We start from the raw sequence: 14,834 nt of genomic DNA, 5'->3' as shown, positions 1-14,834 counted from the left end.
AGGGTAAAACAAACATTAAGCTTGTACAACAGATCTTCTATCCTTAAAGCACACCCATTTATAATGCACTTTAAAAACAAGAGAGAAAGGAAAGTTTGAATCTGGTTCGTGGTTGGTGAAATGGATCCAGTTTGAACAAAATAATCAGAAGCAAGAAAAGATGGCGAGCGAGATGCTACGTAAAAACTAATACATTTACAGCGGATGCTAAAAACTTTGTAATATGTTCCAGGACTATTTCTAGGTTACAAAATGGCTAGGAATTAGCAAGCTTAATAGGGCCTTACCTGCAAAGCGCAGGAACTTTTGTGTGTCAGGAGGCAAGCTGGATGAGATATGCATAGATGAGGGTTCCCTTGAAAAAAAGGGATCTAAGGAAGAAGGCGTTGCAGGGGTGAGAGGTGCTGGGGATAAAGGAGGAGGCTCATCTTTTATGTGAGACAGCTGGCTTTCCCGAGTATCCCGAACTTGTGGCTTGCTTTCTCGCTCTGTTGCATGGACCAAGAAAAAGGCTTCTACAGCTGGCTGAAGTACTGAGGGGGGAGAGAGAGGGAGAGGGAGACACATACACTTTAGTGTTTCCTGCATACAGATCTGATAAATAATTAGAATCTAAAACAAACGTATATCGAAATTATAAATCTAAAACAGATCTAGTAATCTAAACAAAAGCAACATCACTTTCGGCAAATTATATTCATTATAAATATTTTATATGGTCTGAAGCTTTGCATATTTATGTTCTCTCAGACTCCTTAGCGGGTCCCAATACCCTCATTAGTTTGAGGTGCTTCTAAGATCATTCAGAAATCAACAGGTGCATTTTACCTGCTTGTGAATTGCTTTAAGTTTTGAACTCCCATAGACTTAAATAAAAAAATCTGACCAATGAAAACAAAAGCCTGTTGACACAGGCCAATTTAAAGGAGATTGTACAAGATGCCATTTAATACCTAGTACAGCATGTTGGTCATGCGACTCCTCCAGCTCCTTTAAACACTCTCCCAACATGTCCCAAAGTTCATCCAAGCTCAGCTGATCACTCAGCAGTGGCAATTCTGGTAACCGCTCATCCTCTTTCTTCTCTACAGCTTGAGGTACTTCGGAACCTAGGTGATAAGAAATGCTCAGAATCCTACAGATGAAGACATTTCCCTCTATGACCTCACAGACCCAAATACAATCCAGGCCCACCCACTTGTTTCACACTGACCAACTGGCTGAGTATCCTGTGTAGCAGGTGAAGGCTGGTCAACATCCATTGGAGACTCCTCCCTGCGTGCAGAGCCTTCCGCCTAGACAAGACAAAAACAAGTCAGAAGGTGGTTTAATGCTTTGGGGTTGAAAAACAAGGGGGCAGAAAGGTGACCAGGATGATAACCGCATGATAAAGAAGCAACAGCACACAAAATTCATGCATCAACATATAGCCAATATTTGCAAAGCAAGATGCTTCAATGCTACTACGAACTGTGGGAAACATGCAAAAGAATAATAACTATGCAGGGTTATTTAATACACAGAAATGTACATGTAATAGACAATCGTTTTTAAAAAAAAAAAGCAAATTAAAAGCTGAGAAAGCAAATATCGGACATAAAATAAAAAATAGGGGAGGAACAAACTAAGGATGGATGTTCTGCCAGCGCCAGTCATCATGCTAACCGTTGCAGTTTGCAGCTGTCTCCGCGCCCTTTGACCCTCACGTACCATTTGTATAATGGCATCAGCCTCAGCCTCCAACTGCTGCACAGCTGCCTGGATGCTGCTAGCAGAGGCCAGACTGGCAGCTCCTGGAAGAAGACGACAACAGTAAGTAAATGCAGTCACTAGGTTAAAAATAAAAATAAAAAAAAATGAATTATAAATTCTAGCATGCTTAATTAGCTAGTGGGGGGGGGGGGGGCTCAACTTTAGGCACATATAAAAAGCAACCATGTAATAAAGTTATGCATTTAAGGGGATTAAACCCATCAATTTAACAGTTCCAACAACTAGATTCCCGGCATTGCCGATAATGCCAACTGTCACATTGGTAGGGCGCTCAACCAAACTCAAATCATGCAATGGCTGGTGTCATAAATGACCACATGTGCAGCACTAGGGCAGTTGAAGATGAAACAGAGGCCAAAATGGCAGCTTCCATGGCTGAAAACGACAGGAGGGTTTACTTTCACTTTAACCATTTCAGCCCTGGAAGATTTTACCCCCTTCCTGACCAGAGCACTTTTTACAATTTGGCACTGCGGCGCTTTTAACTGACAATTGCGGAGTCATGAAATGCTGGATCCAAACTAAATTTGTGTCCTTTTTTCCCCCCAAATAGAGCTTTCTTTTGGTGGTTTTTGATAACCTCTGTGGTCTTTACTTTTTGCGCTATAAACAAAACAAAAAAAGCGTCAATTTTGAAAAAATAAATATCTCCCAAATTAAAAATAAAATGTCTTCATCAATTTAGGCCAATATATAGTCTACATGTTTTTTTTTTTAAATCGCAATAGGTGTATAATTAATGGTTTGCACAAATGTTATGGCAGTTTTTTTTTTTTTTACTAGTAACGGCGGTATTGTGACATTGCAACGGACAGATTGGACACTTGACACATTTTTGGGACCATTGACATTTATACAGCATCAGTGCTATAAAAATGCACTGACAACACTGTAAATGTCACTGGCAGGGGAGAGGTTAACACTAGGGGGCGATTAAGGGGTTAAATGCATGTTCCCTCGGTGTGTTCTAACTATATAGGGATGTGACATACTAGGGGAGGACACATCGTTGTTCATACTTGGGAAAATATATCTCCTCCGCCCTGACAGAACAGGGATTTGTGTGTTTACACACAAACCCCTGTGCTGGCTCGTGTAGAGCTGCAGAAGTAATCGTTAAAAAAAAAAAATTGTGATCTTGATTCAACCCCCCTGCATTGGAGATCGTCTCCAATGCAGAGTTTGCCGATTCTTTCATACAACAAGTGGAGAGAGACTTTATCTACTCACTCTGCTGTCAAAAGAAAATATCTGGGCAGTCTGCCAAGTTTAAATCAAAGGGATAAACTAAAAATCCGGGCAGTCTGCCAAATTTTTAACAATATGAAACACTGTAACCAGCTTCCTTCTCAGATCAAACTTCTGTTTGTAAATGCAGAAAGTATAACCACTTAAAAGCGGAGCTCCGCCGTACAAAAATTATTAAAAGCCAGCAGCTACAAATACTGCAGCTGTTGACTTTTAATATTGGGACACTTACCTGTCCTGGAATCCAGCGACGTCGGCAGCAGAAGACGAGCAATCGCTCGTCACTCTGCCCCCACCGCCATCCTCGGTAGGATAGATTCCAAGAAAGCATCCAACGTAAAACAAAAGACTGCACCAAAATACTGCTGCATGTACTGGTTGCACAAGGTCCGCAGCATTTCTACAATGCACATCCACAGCATGTTTGAGCCAGGATAAGCCATCTCAGGAAAGGAGCAGAAAGAGAATGGAGATGTTAACAAAATGCCAAATGAAGCAGAAAAAGGCAAATGAGCCTGCACAATCTGACTGCCTTGTGTTGATTTTGTCCCCTAAACCAAAGGGCGCTAGCCCCACAAGCACTCCTGTTCAGGGTAAAGGTGGTGGCAGTCCAATGCCCCGTACACACAATCCGATTATCGGACGAATGATCTTCTCTTTTTGCATGCTAATCTCACGTAGAATCTGATGAGTTTACTTAAGTCAAGAAAATTCTCGTACGACAGAATAAAAATTCTGAAGCGAGGTCATATGTTGTAATACATTTGTATTGCATTTTTGAACGACAGCTGTACTGCGTTAACGAAAAGCGTATGATCTGGGACCGTATGAAAAAAAAAAATCCGTGCATGTCTGATCGAAAAATATCGGATGAACTGTCATGATCGGCTCTCGAAAGCTCTGTACCAACGATCTGATTATCGCACAATCGCTTCGGAAGCAGCATTTTTCGTATGATTTTCAGATCATGTGTACGGGCTTAAGGCTGGGTTCACACTACTACACTACTTTCATCCTACTTTGCTCTGTGTTCAATGTTTCCCTATGAGAGCATCTTGTAGCGTCCTACACAAGTCGGTCCGACTTTGAAAATGCTCCCTGTACTACTTTTGGTCCTACATTGATCCTACTTCAGGCCCATTTAATATCATTGAAGTCGGACCAAAGTAGTATCCTGTTCATGAAGGTCGGATGGATGTAGGACCAATGTAGGATAAATGTAGGACCAATGTAGCAGAGCAAAGTAGGATGAAAGTAGTGTAGTAGTGTGAACCCAGCCTAAGGGTTACATAGGAATGCTTATCCATAAATTTCAAAAACATCACCTCATAAGGTTTTAACATCCCGCCTACCCAAAAAAAACCACATGCCAGCAAAAAAAAAAAAAAAAAAAAAAAATCATCTTTGGGCACCTTAGGGCATGATATGACAGTCATCCAAAGTCAAGGGGAAATCTGAATCTGTGTAGACAATCCCTTTACAACACAAACGTTATTTTTCTATACCATCTCTACATTCCTCCATTCACTCAAAAAAACAATCTGCTAATGGGAGCAGCTGCAGGTTTTCAAGTTGAGAAAGCCCCAAACACTCCTGAAACAGGTGAAGAACACTGCAGCATACTGAAAGAAGGAGGTAAGCACGGTTGCATTGAAACCGGAAACAGATTTCTATTGCACAGGATAATCATATTGCATGCTGAATGATGAAGGTCCTACCTAGTCTACTGGTCTGCTTGGCTTTCTTGTTGGCTCTCCTGGTGTCATCTCTGAGCTGGATAATGACCTGCAGCACTCTGAGGAAAAATTTCTGTGTGGAGGTCTTTGATGTCAGCATGGACATAGAGGGCAACTGGAGCTCTCGTCCCCCTAATGGCCGTTTCTGTGATGCAACTATAACAACGTTTTCTGCAATATCAAACCTGGATTGCGAAGACAAAGTGATATGAGATCTGACATACAAAATGCTATTACCCTGGATGGTGAACAAGTAATTGACAAACAGTAATGACCTTAGTAACTACACTCACCTGCTTTGCATTTTACCCTTGGCTTTGGTGTTGTGTGGCTGCTCTTCCGGTAACCCATCAGGAGAAAGTGCCTCACATTGTACCCTCCTCTGCTGATCAAGGTTATACTCTCGTAATTCCGCTAATAGAGTACCTGGTGGAGTGGAGAAGGCAAGGTTAAAAAAAAAAAAAAAAAAAAAAAAAAAAACACAGAACAAACACACACACACACACACACACACACACACATTTGCTTTATTGCTTACCTATCTGCTTGCATAGGGTGTAGCCCAAGTGGTGGGCTCCACTGAGCAGCAGCTTGAGTACAGTGTCTCGTGTCCCAGGGTCACCTCTAGACAATTGTAGCAACACATTTGCTGCATCCTCCAAGCCTTCCTCTGAACATGAATGAGATGTCAGCACCTTGAACAAGAGAATATGATGTTAAACAGCAGCTGCCACCAAATTTCAATCATTTTTAGTTTTGGGAGTATCTGGCCAGTATTATTTAAAGGGGGTTGTAAAGCCTAGTGTTTTTTTTCACCTCAATGCATACCAATGGTGCATTAAGGTAAAAAAACACCTTGCACTGTCCGAGACCCTGTTTTACTTACCTGAGCCCCAAACTTCCATGGGCGTGATCCCGCGTCGTACTCCCCAATGTTTCTCGGCTCTTCATTGGATAGATTAATAGCAGCGCAGCCATTGGCTCCCGCTGCTGTCAATCAAATCCAATGAAGAGCCGAGAAGCCGTGGGGAGTATGACGTGGGATCGCTCCCACGGAAGTTTGGGGCTCACTCGAGGGCTACGTACACCGAGTGTATGACACGGGAGCGTGTCCGCAAGGTAACCCCCTAGGGAAGGAGCTTCCCAGAGGGGGTCATCTATTGCAGGGAGGAGCCGGCGTGGGACCCCAGGAGAGGACGATTGGGGCCACTCTGTGCAAAACGAACAGCACAGTGGAGGCAAGTACGATGTTATTTTTATTTAATTTTTTTTAAACATGAACCATTAGTATCATTTTAAAGTGTTAGTAAAAGGAAAAAAAAATTTCATTTAAAATAACAAACATGTTAAACTTGCCTCCACTGTGCAGTTCGTTTTGCACCGAGTGGCCACGATCCACGTCTTCTGGATCCCTCGGCAGCGCTGTCTCTGGTCCTCCCCGCAATTACTCACCACAGTCATGCGAGAGCGCTTGCATGGTGGCGAGTAATTGAGGGCGCGCTCCCGTGATACAGCAAGCGGCCATAGCCGCTCAGTGTATCACTCAGCGCACCGCGTCACTGGATGCGATTGACAGTAGCACCAGCCAATGGCTGCGCTGCTCTCAATCCATATGCTCTAGCCAATCAGTGCCAGGCAGAGCGGCGAAGGGGATGTCGGGACCGTGCGCGGGACTTTCTAAGGGTCAGGTAAGTAAAACGGGGGCTGGGGCATGGCCGGTATACACTGAAGTTTTTTCACCTTAATGCTTAGATTGCATTAAGGTGAAAAAACATTTTCCTTTACAACTCCTTTAAGTGTCTTGTGTTTTCAGATCATCACAGAGTAATAAAATGCATTTAAGGCTTACTTTGTAATTATAGCTAGAGGGTAAAGAGGATCTCCAGTCTGGGCAAAAAATTTAAAATGGAGTGAGCAGCTACAAGTACTGTAGCTTCTGACTTAATATAAGGACACTTGGGTTGCGTCTCTTCGGGGGGTGCAGGAAAAGAGTGAAAATACTCGGAGATCGCAGGGTGATGTTGCCCGGAAGTGGGAGCAGGTACCCGTCAAAACCAGGTACCCGCTGCCACCCCCAAAAAAGTGGCAAAAGTGCCAAATGTGGCAGATGTGAAAAAGCGGAGCTTGCCCCTTTTGGGTGGAGCTCGGCTTTAATTAGATAGAGCTGTACAAATTACATCTTTGCCATTCTTCGAACATACAGTATATCTTCTCAATGTTCATACATCACCACAATGGCTTCTCACCTCAACAGAAAGCTGCAACTGTTTTTCTGTAAGCCCAGCAACTGCCATCTTGTCAAGCACACTGAGCTCGCTTGACTTTACTGCAGACTTGATACTTTTCATCACACCTTTACAAAAGGCAAGAGAAGAAAAAAAAAAGTTAAACAAAGTCTCACATGTACCTTCCTTATTTGATAAACCAGGATTCTTAGAAAATAGTTTACAATGGAATGATGACCTCAAAAGGTTGCACAAACCTAGTGTATGGAAGATAAAGTCATACTCACTTGATACTACACTTGGGCTGATGACTGCCGGCACAGATACAGCAGGTACGGGGAGAGGTACTGGTGCAGTTGCAGGGGTGGGGGCAGGTGCAGGTGTGATTGCATTGCTTTGATTAGTCACACCATCAGACAATTTGTTATCGGGCAAGGCAATTGAAATAAGGGAGAGGAGTCTAAGCAGTTTTTCTGTAAGCAGCGAACTCCGTCGAATGACGGGGTGAGACAACATATTCATGAGCTGTCCTAATGGGGAGGCCTCCAAACTGCACTGCAAACTTTCTGCTTCTGCTCCAGAGCTCACAGGCAAAGATTTTACAGATGTTTTCCCCTTCCGGCTCACATTCATGTTGTCCAATTTAACTAACAAGTCCCAGAAGTCCGTAGAAATATTGCTGGGCCCACTGTTGCTAGATGGAGTAACACAAGGGCTACAAGTCACTTTTATACTCCTCTCCTTATTGTCACTGTTTTCTACATTGCACTCTTTGGTCCTCTGCTGTGTGAAATGGCTGGGGAACACCTACAAAGAAAAAAAAGGTGTCATAACGGCACATAATTCTTAAATATTCTAGACCATTCATCTGTTAATTTCAACAACAATCTTTCAAAACATTATATGGGAATTGATGCAAGTCATGGGTGCGCAACATGTGGCCCTCCAGCTGTTGCAGAAGTAAAATCCAACCCTTAACCCCGATCCACATTTAAAAGTTGCACCCCATTTGTGCCTATGGAACTGTTCAAATCAGTGCGACTCCAACTTACACCGATTTTTAAAAAGGTTCCTGCACTCTTTTGGAGATTTCATGTGCAACTTGCATAGACATGTGTGCTTGAAGTTGCACCGATAACAACCTGAACATGAAATCGCACTGACCAGCAGCTTTGAAATCACGCTGAAGTAGCGCGTTTTTAAATCCTCTGTCTTCTAGGATTAGTCCCTTCAGCAGATTTATTTGCTGCCGTACAGCCCAAAAGAGAAGAACCATTTCTTTGTGTCCAAACTTCTGTAGGTGGCAGATGTTTCACTAAAAATGTAATTTCCCCAAAGGGCCAGAAGAGAAAACCAATTTCACCAGCATCTGCTTTTTTTAGTAAAATATGTAATCAAGCCATATTCAGAATTGCTTTCCTATATAAAACTTCCCGTTAACGCCGGTCAGGTTTTCACCAAGCAAAGTTTACCAATTAGAATTTTTTTTTAATTTATTTATGGGTCTTACCTGGTAATCTGGCCAATAAATCCGTTTTTCAAAAGAAGCTCTCTTGCAGATGCAGCAGTTAAATCATTGGTTCTCAACCTTCTAGTGCCGTGACCCCTTGATAAAATTTCCCAAGTTGTGAGGACCCCTAGCGGTAAAATTTTCGTATAGTGGGTTGTCGGCACACAAGGCAAGACCAGTAATTTGCACCCCTAACCCATGGACATTTAGCACTCCCCGAGTCCCTTTCACTCTTACAGTATTAAATCCTTTTATGGTACATTTTTAGGATGTACCGCTCTCTGTTCTCCTTATTTCCCTTTTATCTCAATCATTCCTAATTGTTTTTTTTCCTCCATCCCTCTCTTTAGCAGTCTCTTGTTCGCTTATTCTTTCTCTCCATTTTTCTTTCTTCCTCCCCCTCTTTTCCGCTCCCTTCCATGTACTCTATTTTTATTCCTCCTCTTACTCCTTGGTGGGGGTGGGATCAGTGGCAGTGCTGGGGGGCGTTCTGATCAGCCAACTTAGGTGCTCTTGATAAAGGTCATCTGCTGATCGAGAACTGTAGTGGGGACTTTTAATGGCAACTATATTCACAGGTAGTGTTACGCACTGTGTCTACAACTATGTGGTGTCTCACAGCAGTGACACCTATGCCAAAATCAGGAGATGGGGTCTCCTCCAGCCCCTCCCACTTCACATTCCTCACCGGTCAGATGACCTTTAGTCTCTGCCCCCCCAGCCACACTGTGAACTGAGTGGGCGGCCGCAAAAAGGCTGGGAGAGCAGTGCGGGCTTCAGGAACAGCCCAGGATTCGGTGACCCCTGGCAAAATCGTCATTTGACCTTTGAGGGAGTCCCAACACCCCAGGTTGAGAACCGAGTTAGAGGCACAATCATTTTGGGTATATCCTTTATCCCAAAAGGAATACAAAAAACTGTGGATTTAACTGCTTATAAAGTGAGAGCTGGAGTTTGGCTTAAATTTTTTAGTGCATCTAAATCTGCTAGTACAACACTGCCCTCCCCCGACATTAAAAAGCTACTGACCAAAATTGTCCTCTGTGCTCCTTCATTCAATGGGCACACTCGTATACAGGTGGTGTGTTACTGGCCAGATCACCAGTTCAAAACAGAAAAAAAGCCTTACAAAAATAAAACTACTGCAGCCACCACATTTAATTATTGGCAAGCTGCAATATGTTAACATTTTGGGTTGAATACCGCTTTAGGTGAAGCACGTTAGTGGCTTGGCCTGGTTGGAGCCCAGGCTGAGGTTGCCACTGACACCAACCACAGGACTAGACGAATGTACGGCTTTAGGGATTACCACCTCCCTTTTAAGAATCATAGACCCCCCCCCCCCCCCCCCCCCGAGTTAAAAGCTCATACATTCAGTTAAAGTGTTACTAAACCCAGGACCCTGCATTTGCTATATCTGGTCTCCCACAGTACACAGCGGAAATTCAATTATTTTAGTAAATATAAACTGCTAAATACTTTCTCATCAGCAGTATATTAGCAGTCTTATGACTTCTACCCGTGTCTGGTTAAAGCTTGCAGGAGTTTTAATTTTACTCGGACGGTCCTATGAGGCTGCAGGACCCGACCATCTGGACAGTGCCGATTGGACTTGTGCTGATAATATGCACCTTGCTAGGGAAAAAAACTCTAGCCATACACGCCAAACTGAGCATGTGCAGAGTGACTGCAAAGGCTTACCAGGAGCATAATTGGACTGTGGAAGGAGAGGCTCAGATAAGACAGGATCAAACATTCTTTTTACACAATGAAGTGAATTAACCCCCCTTCGGATCCACAGTGAGTATAACAAGCATGCTTTCCTGCATACAGACTGATTTTCACGGCTGTGGGTTTAGTAACACTTTAATTGGACACTGGTAAGGCTTTTCAGAACACAAACCCCTTGTTGACTCCCCTATAACGACACCACTCCGTGAATCCTCAGTTTTGTAGCAAGCAGAGTAAGCAAGGAATGGAAGGGTGGCCTGTACTGTAATCCAAGATATTAAATTTACAGGCCAATTCAAAATTCCTCCTAATTATACAAAACAGAACAAAGGAAAAGTATTCAGAGACCCTGGGAAATCTCCAAGCAATTTATGAGAAGGGCGAGAAACAAGCCCCAAGTACATTGCTGCTGCATGAACCTTGAAGTTGAAAGCTGCATCCACATAAGACTGACTAAGATACTAATAAGAGGTCCGGGTGTAGCTGGGCTGCACAGTCTTTTCCCGGAAATCCCCAGGAAACTCCCACTAATCTGGTGGAAAAGCATGAGGATATTGTCCTTGAGAGTGTAATCTCTAGCAATCAGATTTCTTATCCATTGAGAAGTGGTGGACTCAGAAGAGAGCTGCAAGGTTAGAGACATGTCTGAAAGAGGCTACTGTGCTGGAAGTGCACAGGGAGGGCCGCAGAAAAGCAGCCGCTTAGCCGTATAGAGCCGCACCGACGTTCGGATACTCGTGACGCGATAGATGCGACCGTCGGAAGCCTTTCGGAAGACTGTCAATCAAATAAAACCACTGGGAAAAAAATACAAGACAGACAAGCAGCGCCAATCTAAGTGCAGCAGAAATTGTAACCCGTTTAATTCAAGTAGTACTACACTCACTCAGAGTACGATAAAAGTAGGCACATCTTTGTAAAAGTCAAATGGACAGCAGGGATCCACAAACGATCATCCAGGCAGCCCTATAGTGTCTTGCTCCGCGGCGCCAGTTGTTTCCAGTGTCCCGAGCTTAAACATACAGGGCGCAGAAGGAAGTCGTCACTCGGAAGGTCCCTGGTCTCAGTGGGAGGATGGTATGACACCGGAAACCACTGGTGCCGCCGAACAAGACACTACAGTGCTGCCTGGATGATCGTTTGTGGATCCCTGCTGTCCATTTGACTTTTACAAAGGTGTGCCTGCTTTTATTGTACTCTGAGTGAGTGTATTACTACTTGGATTAAACATGTTACAATTACTGCTGCAATTTGATTGGCACTGCTTGTCTTTCTTGTAACAGACTTGGATACCTCTCAATCTCTTAAGACCTAGGCTTCAACAGCCATGCTGTTAAAGCACAAGACTGGAAAGTAGGATGGTATAGAGGGCCCTGAGACAGCAGACTAGGTCTGTTGGGCATAGGCTAGATGTCCGAGTATGCCTTTGTACCAGAATCTTCTGGGCCAGTTTGGTGCATTGCGCTTGTTGAGTAGACAAAGCAGAATTTGTAAAGGCATAGATTAGCCTGAACTGAGACTAGGGAAATATAAGGGCATCCAAAGATAGCACTAAATAATCTTTAGCCACAGTGGTGTTTTTTTGTTGAATCTGGATGCTAAAATGTTCTCCATTTCTGACATATCAGATGGAAGCGGTCTGGGTAAAGCAGAGCTTTTTTTCTCAGAAAATAGGTGCAGGAACTCAACCACGACTCGTTCAGATTTCACAAACAGTAGAAGGGTCTTAAAGGGGAATTAAATACCAGGATTGCATTACATACAGAGTGCAGAGATCAGGGGGTTACACACAGTGTAGATCTGTCACTTGTAAACACAGAAAACAGAGATCTGTGTTTACAAGTGATTGTAGTGAGCAGGCAACAAAGGGTCTGAGCCAGAGGTGGTGGAACTGAGTTCCCCCAAGTTCCCCCTGAAAAAAAGCCCTGGGGTAAAGTACCCATTCCATTTCATCCAGGTGGTGACAGCCGAGGTAGTCAACCATTTGTGCCACTCCTGGGATGTGGACCACAGAGATTGCTGAAGAGCGAGTTTTTGTCCACTTGGCAGACCTTCTGAGCCCAGTTGACATGGTAGCTGGCTATCAATCATCACTGACAGTCTACTGTGTGAGATAAACTCCTACAAGCATCACAGAATATTAAAATATGTTGTTGGTGCTATATAAATCATGAATAATAATAAAATAACGTAATGCACGTACTGATATGATTTCCAGGATTATTGTTCTAAAAATGAACTGAGCTTATACCATATAGACAGAAGACAAACCCTGGCCATACTGTGTATGAAGCATGGCTGCTCTTAACAGGACCAGGTCCACACTGGTTTGTGTTAAGTTGGTGTAAAAAGTACCTTTCTTCACACAGAGACCACCTCCTTGGCCTCACCTCTGGAACCAAGGATGTGAAAAGCTTGGTGCACAAAGCAAGCACATAAAAAGCATGTGATGAGCACCTACTTTATTGCAGTTGACCTATATGCTTATAACCAATTTTTAAAGTAAAAATGCACCTATCCCTTAAAAAGAGAAAAAAAAAAAATTCTCAGTATGTGATGTCCATTTTGTTTTCTCGAAGAAAAGACTAACAAAACAAATGGAAAACTAAATTCAGACATGTTTTTCTAAAGCGTCATATCGTCTAATTTTTTTCGACCACATTTCCACTTACCTTGGCCAACTGTATAAGCGTGTCCAACACATGCCTGCACACCACAGGGGCAGCCTGAGGGTGGATATGAACAGTAGAGCCACAAGCAGCATGCTTCTCTGTGTGCTTGCGTCCCAATGACCTCTGGATTTGGAATATGTTTGTTCTGCATCCAAGAGCAGCATCCATTGAAACAGAGAGCCAAGAGAGCTGATTGGAGTTTTTGGACTCCATTTTGTGCAGCAGTTCTAAAGGACGATTATCGTGGCTGGAAGAACAACCCTTGGCAGCACCCCTTTTATCAGGGCCACTTAAAGAACTCTTGGGACTCTCTATGCAGAGTTCACTCTCACTGCTGCGTTGCAGGATTGACAGAAGGCTTTTGATAACCCAGTTTCGGGTTTGTGCATGGTAGCAGAGGTTCCTCAAGACTCTGTGCAAACGGCTGGTGTTAAGTTTTGGCTCATCTACAAAGAGCAGTACAAGCAAACATGAGAGCGCTTCGTGATCCAACAAAAGTCTTCCTCTTAGTCTGAGCAAACTGTCCACATTACTGCCTGCAGGCCTAGAAGGAGAGAGAAAGGGTTGTTATTATACAGGATTTATATAGCGCCAACAGTTTGCGCAACGCTTTACATCATCAGGGAAGACAGTACAGTTATAATAAAATTCATTACAGGAGGGATCAGAGGGCCCTGCCTGTTCGAGCTTACAGTCTAGAAGAGATAGTGTACTTTCACCCATTAACAAGTGTTAACAACTTAGGGAAAGGACAAGACCTCTAAATGTTATAACACAAAAAAAAAAATCAGAGCTATAGAAATTTGTTTGGCAGGTAAAATCTCCCATATATACATATTTCAACCCTGCATTTAGCTGTTGGCCTGCAGTTCAGCTTGAAAGTAAACCTGTCATGACGGTAATATAAAGGCTGCCATTTTAGGCATTTTCTGAAAAAGCTAGTTGACGGTCTTCTCAAAAGAATACAGCTTGGCAAAATAATAAAATCCTAGGTCTAATCAGGGCAAATTAGAAATCAAACAATGTTTTGCACATGTACTTCATGTAACTGAACTAATGATCAGCTATTATTTTCTAGAGATTAAACAAAAGGGATAAAACCCACAGCAAACCCAGCGATCGGTATGACCAAGTTACCCTTACCTTGTGTGGGTACTGCTGTTTCCCATCTGGAAGGTGCTTCCTCTCTGCACTGCCAGCCGTGTATACTGAACCCCTCGGTTTCCACTTAAGCGGCTTGTAAATGCTAGAGAAAAAAAAAGGCAGTTATTTTTTCCATTCTACTATTAAGTTTTTCCTTTACAGTCCAAAAAAAGAAAAAAAGAAAAAAGAAAAAGCACTCCAAGAACGAAGGACAGGCAGATGATAGGTCTACCTCCTTCATTTGGAGAACGCTTTTTATTGTGAGAACAGATAGTACCACTTTCTAAGTATGGAACATGTGGGCAGAAAGTGCAGTCACAGTCAGCACCTTTGAGTCTGTCACATGTGCAGACCCTCATAATAAAGTAGTTGTAAGACTTAGAGTGGGTTCACACAGGGGCGACTCAGCTGCCTGACAAGTCGCGCTCCGCTCTATTCAATGGAACTGTTCTAATAGGAGCGACTCAAGTCGCTCCGACTTAGAAAAAGGTTCTTGTACGACTTTGGGGGCGACTTGCATAGACTTCAATACAGAAGTCATTTTGCAAGTCGCCTCTGAAATCGCCTTGAGATCGCCTTGCCGAGTCGCCCCCAAAGTCGTGCCGCCCCTGTGTGAACCGGCTCTTCGTGATACTAAAAACGTTATGAATAGTTAAATTTAAGCTTATAATGAATCCACGGTTTTTTTTTTTTTAAACTTGCCTCTTATACATTTTTTGCCTGCCCAAATGCAGGTCACATGATTACTGTTGATACACGATTCACAGGACCACAAGCATAATGTCCCGGGATACGG

General features: G+C 43.3%; 1 protein-coding gene across 11 annotated transcripts in view; it reads right to left on the bottom strand.

Annotated features, from left to right (window-relative positions):
* The window catches only part of HUWE1 (HECT, UBA and WWE domain containing E3 ubiquitin protein ligase 1), a 207,481-nt gene that overhangs the window by 27,984 nt on the left and 164,663 nt on the right, over nt 1–14,834 (bottom strand). For 6 of the 11 annotated variants that reach the window (XM_040322927.1, XM_040322929.1, XM_040322928.1 and 3 more), the window contains 11 exons: nt 14,039–14,141; nt 12,896–13,439; nt 7,270–7,789; nt 7,004–7,110; nt 5,296–5,452; nt 5,051–5,183; nt 4,740–4,972; nt 1,666–1,793; nt 1,199–1,295; nt 954–1,109; nt 288–533 (listed from right to left, as the gene is read on the bottom strand). In XM_040322927.1, coding sequence (XP_040178861.1) covers nt 288–533; nt 954–1,109; nt 1,199–1,295; nt 1,666–1,793; nt 4,740–4,972; nt 5,051–5,183; nt 5,296–5,452; nt 7,004–7,110; nt 7,270–7,789; nt 12,896–13,439; nt 14,039–14,141 — 2,424 coding nt within the window. The remainder of the gene's footprint in view (nt 1–287; nt 534–953; nt 1,110–1,198; nt 1,296–1,665; nt 1,794–4,739; nt 4,973–5,050; nt 5,184–5,295; nt 5,453–7,003; nt 7,111–7,269; nt 7,790–12,895; nt 13,440–14,038; nt 14,142–14,834) is intronic. The other 5 variants (XM_040322934.1, XM_040322937.1, XM_040322930.1 and 2 more) reach the window with 4 other exon arrangements.

The sequence above is a fragment of the Rana temporaria genome, chromosome 9, assembly GCF_905171775.1.
Source record: "Rana temporaria chromosome 9, aRanTem1.1, whole genome shotgun sequence".
Lineage (NCBI taxonomy): Eukaryota > Metazoa > Chordata > Amphibia > Anura > Ranidae > Rana > Rana temporaria.
Note: the sequence above shows the minus strand (reverse complement) of the source record. Positions and strands in the feature narration are given on the sequence as shown.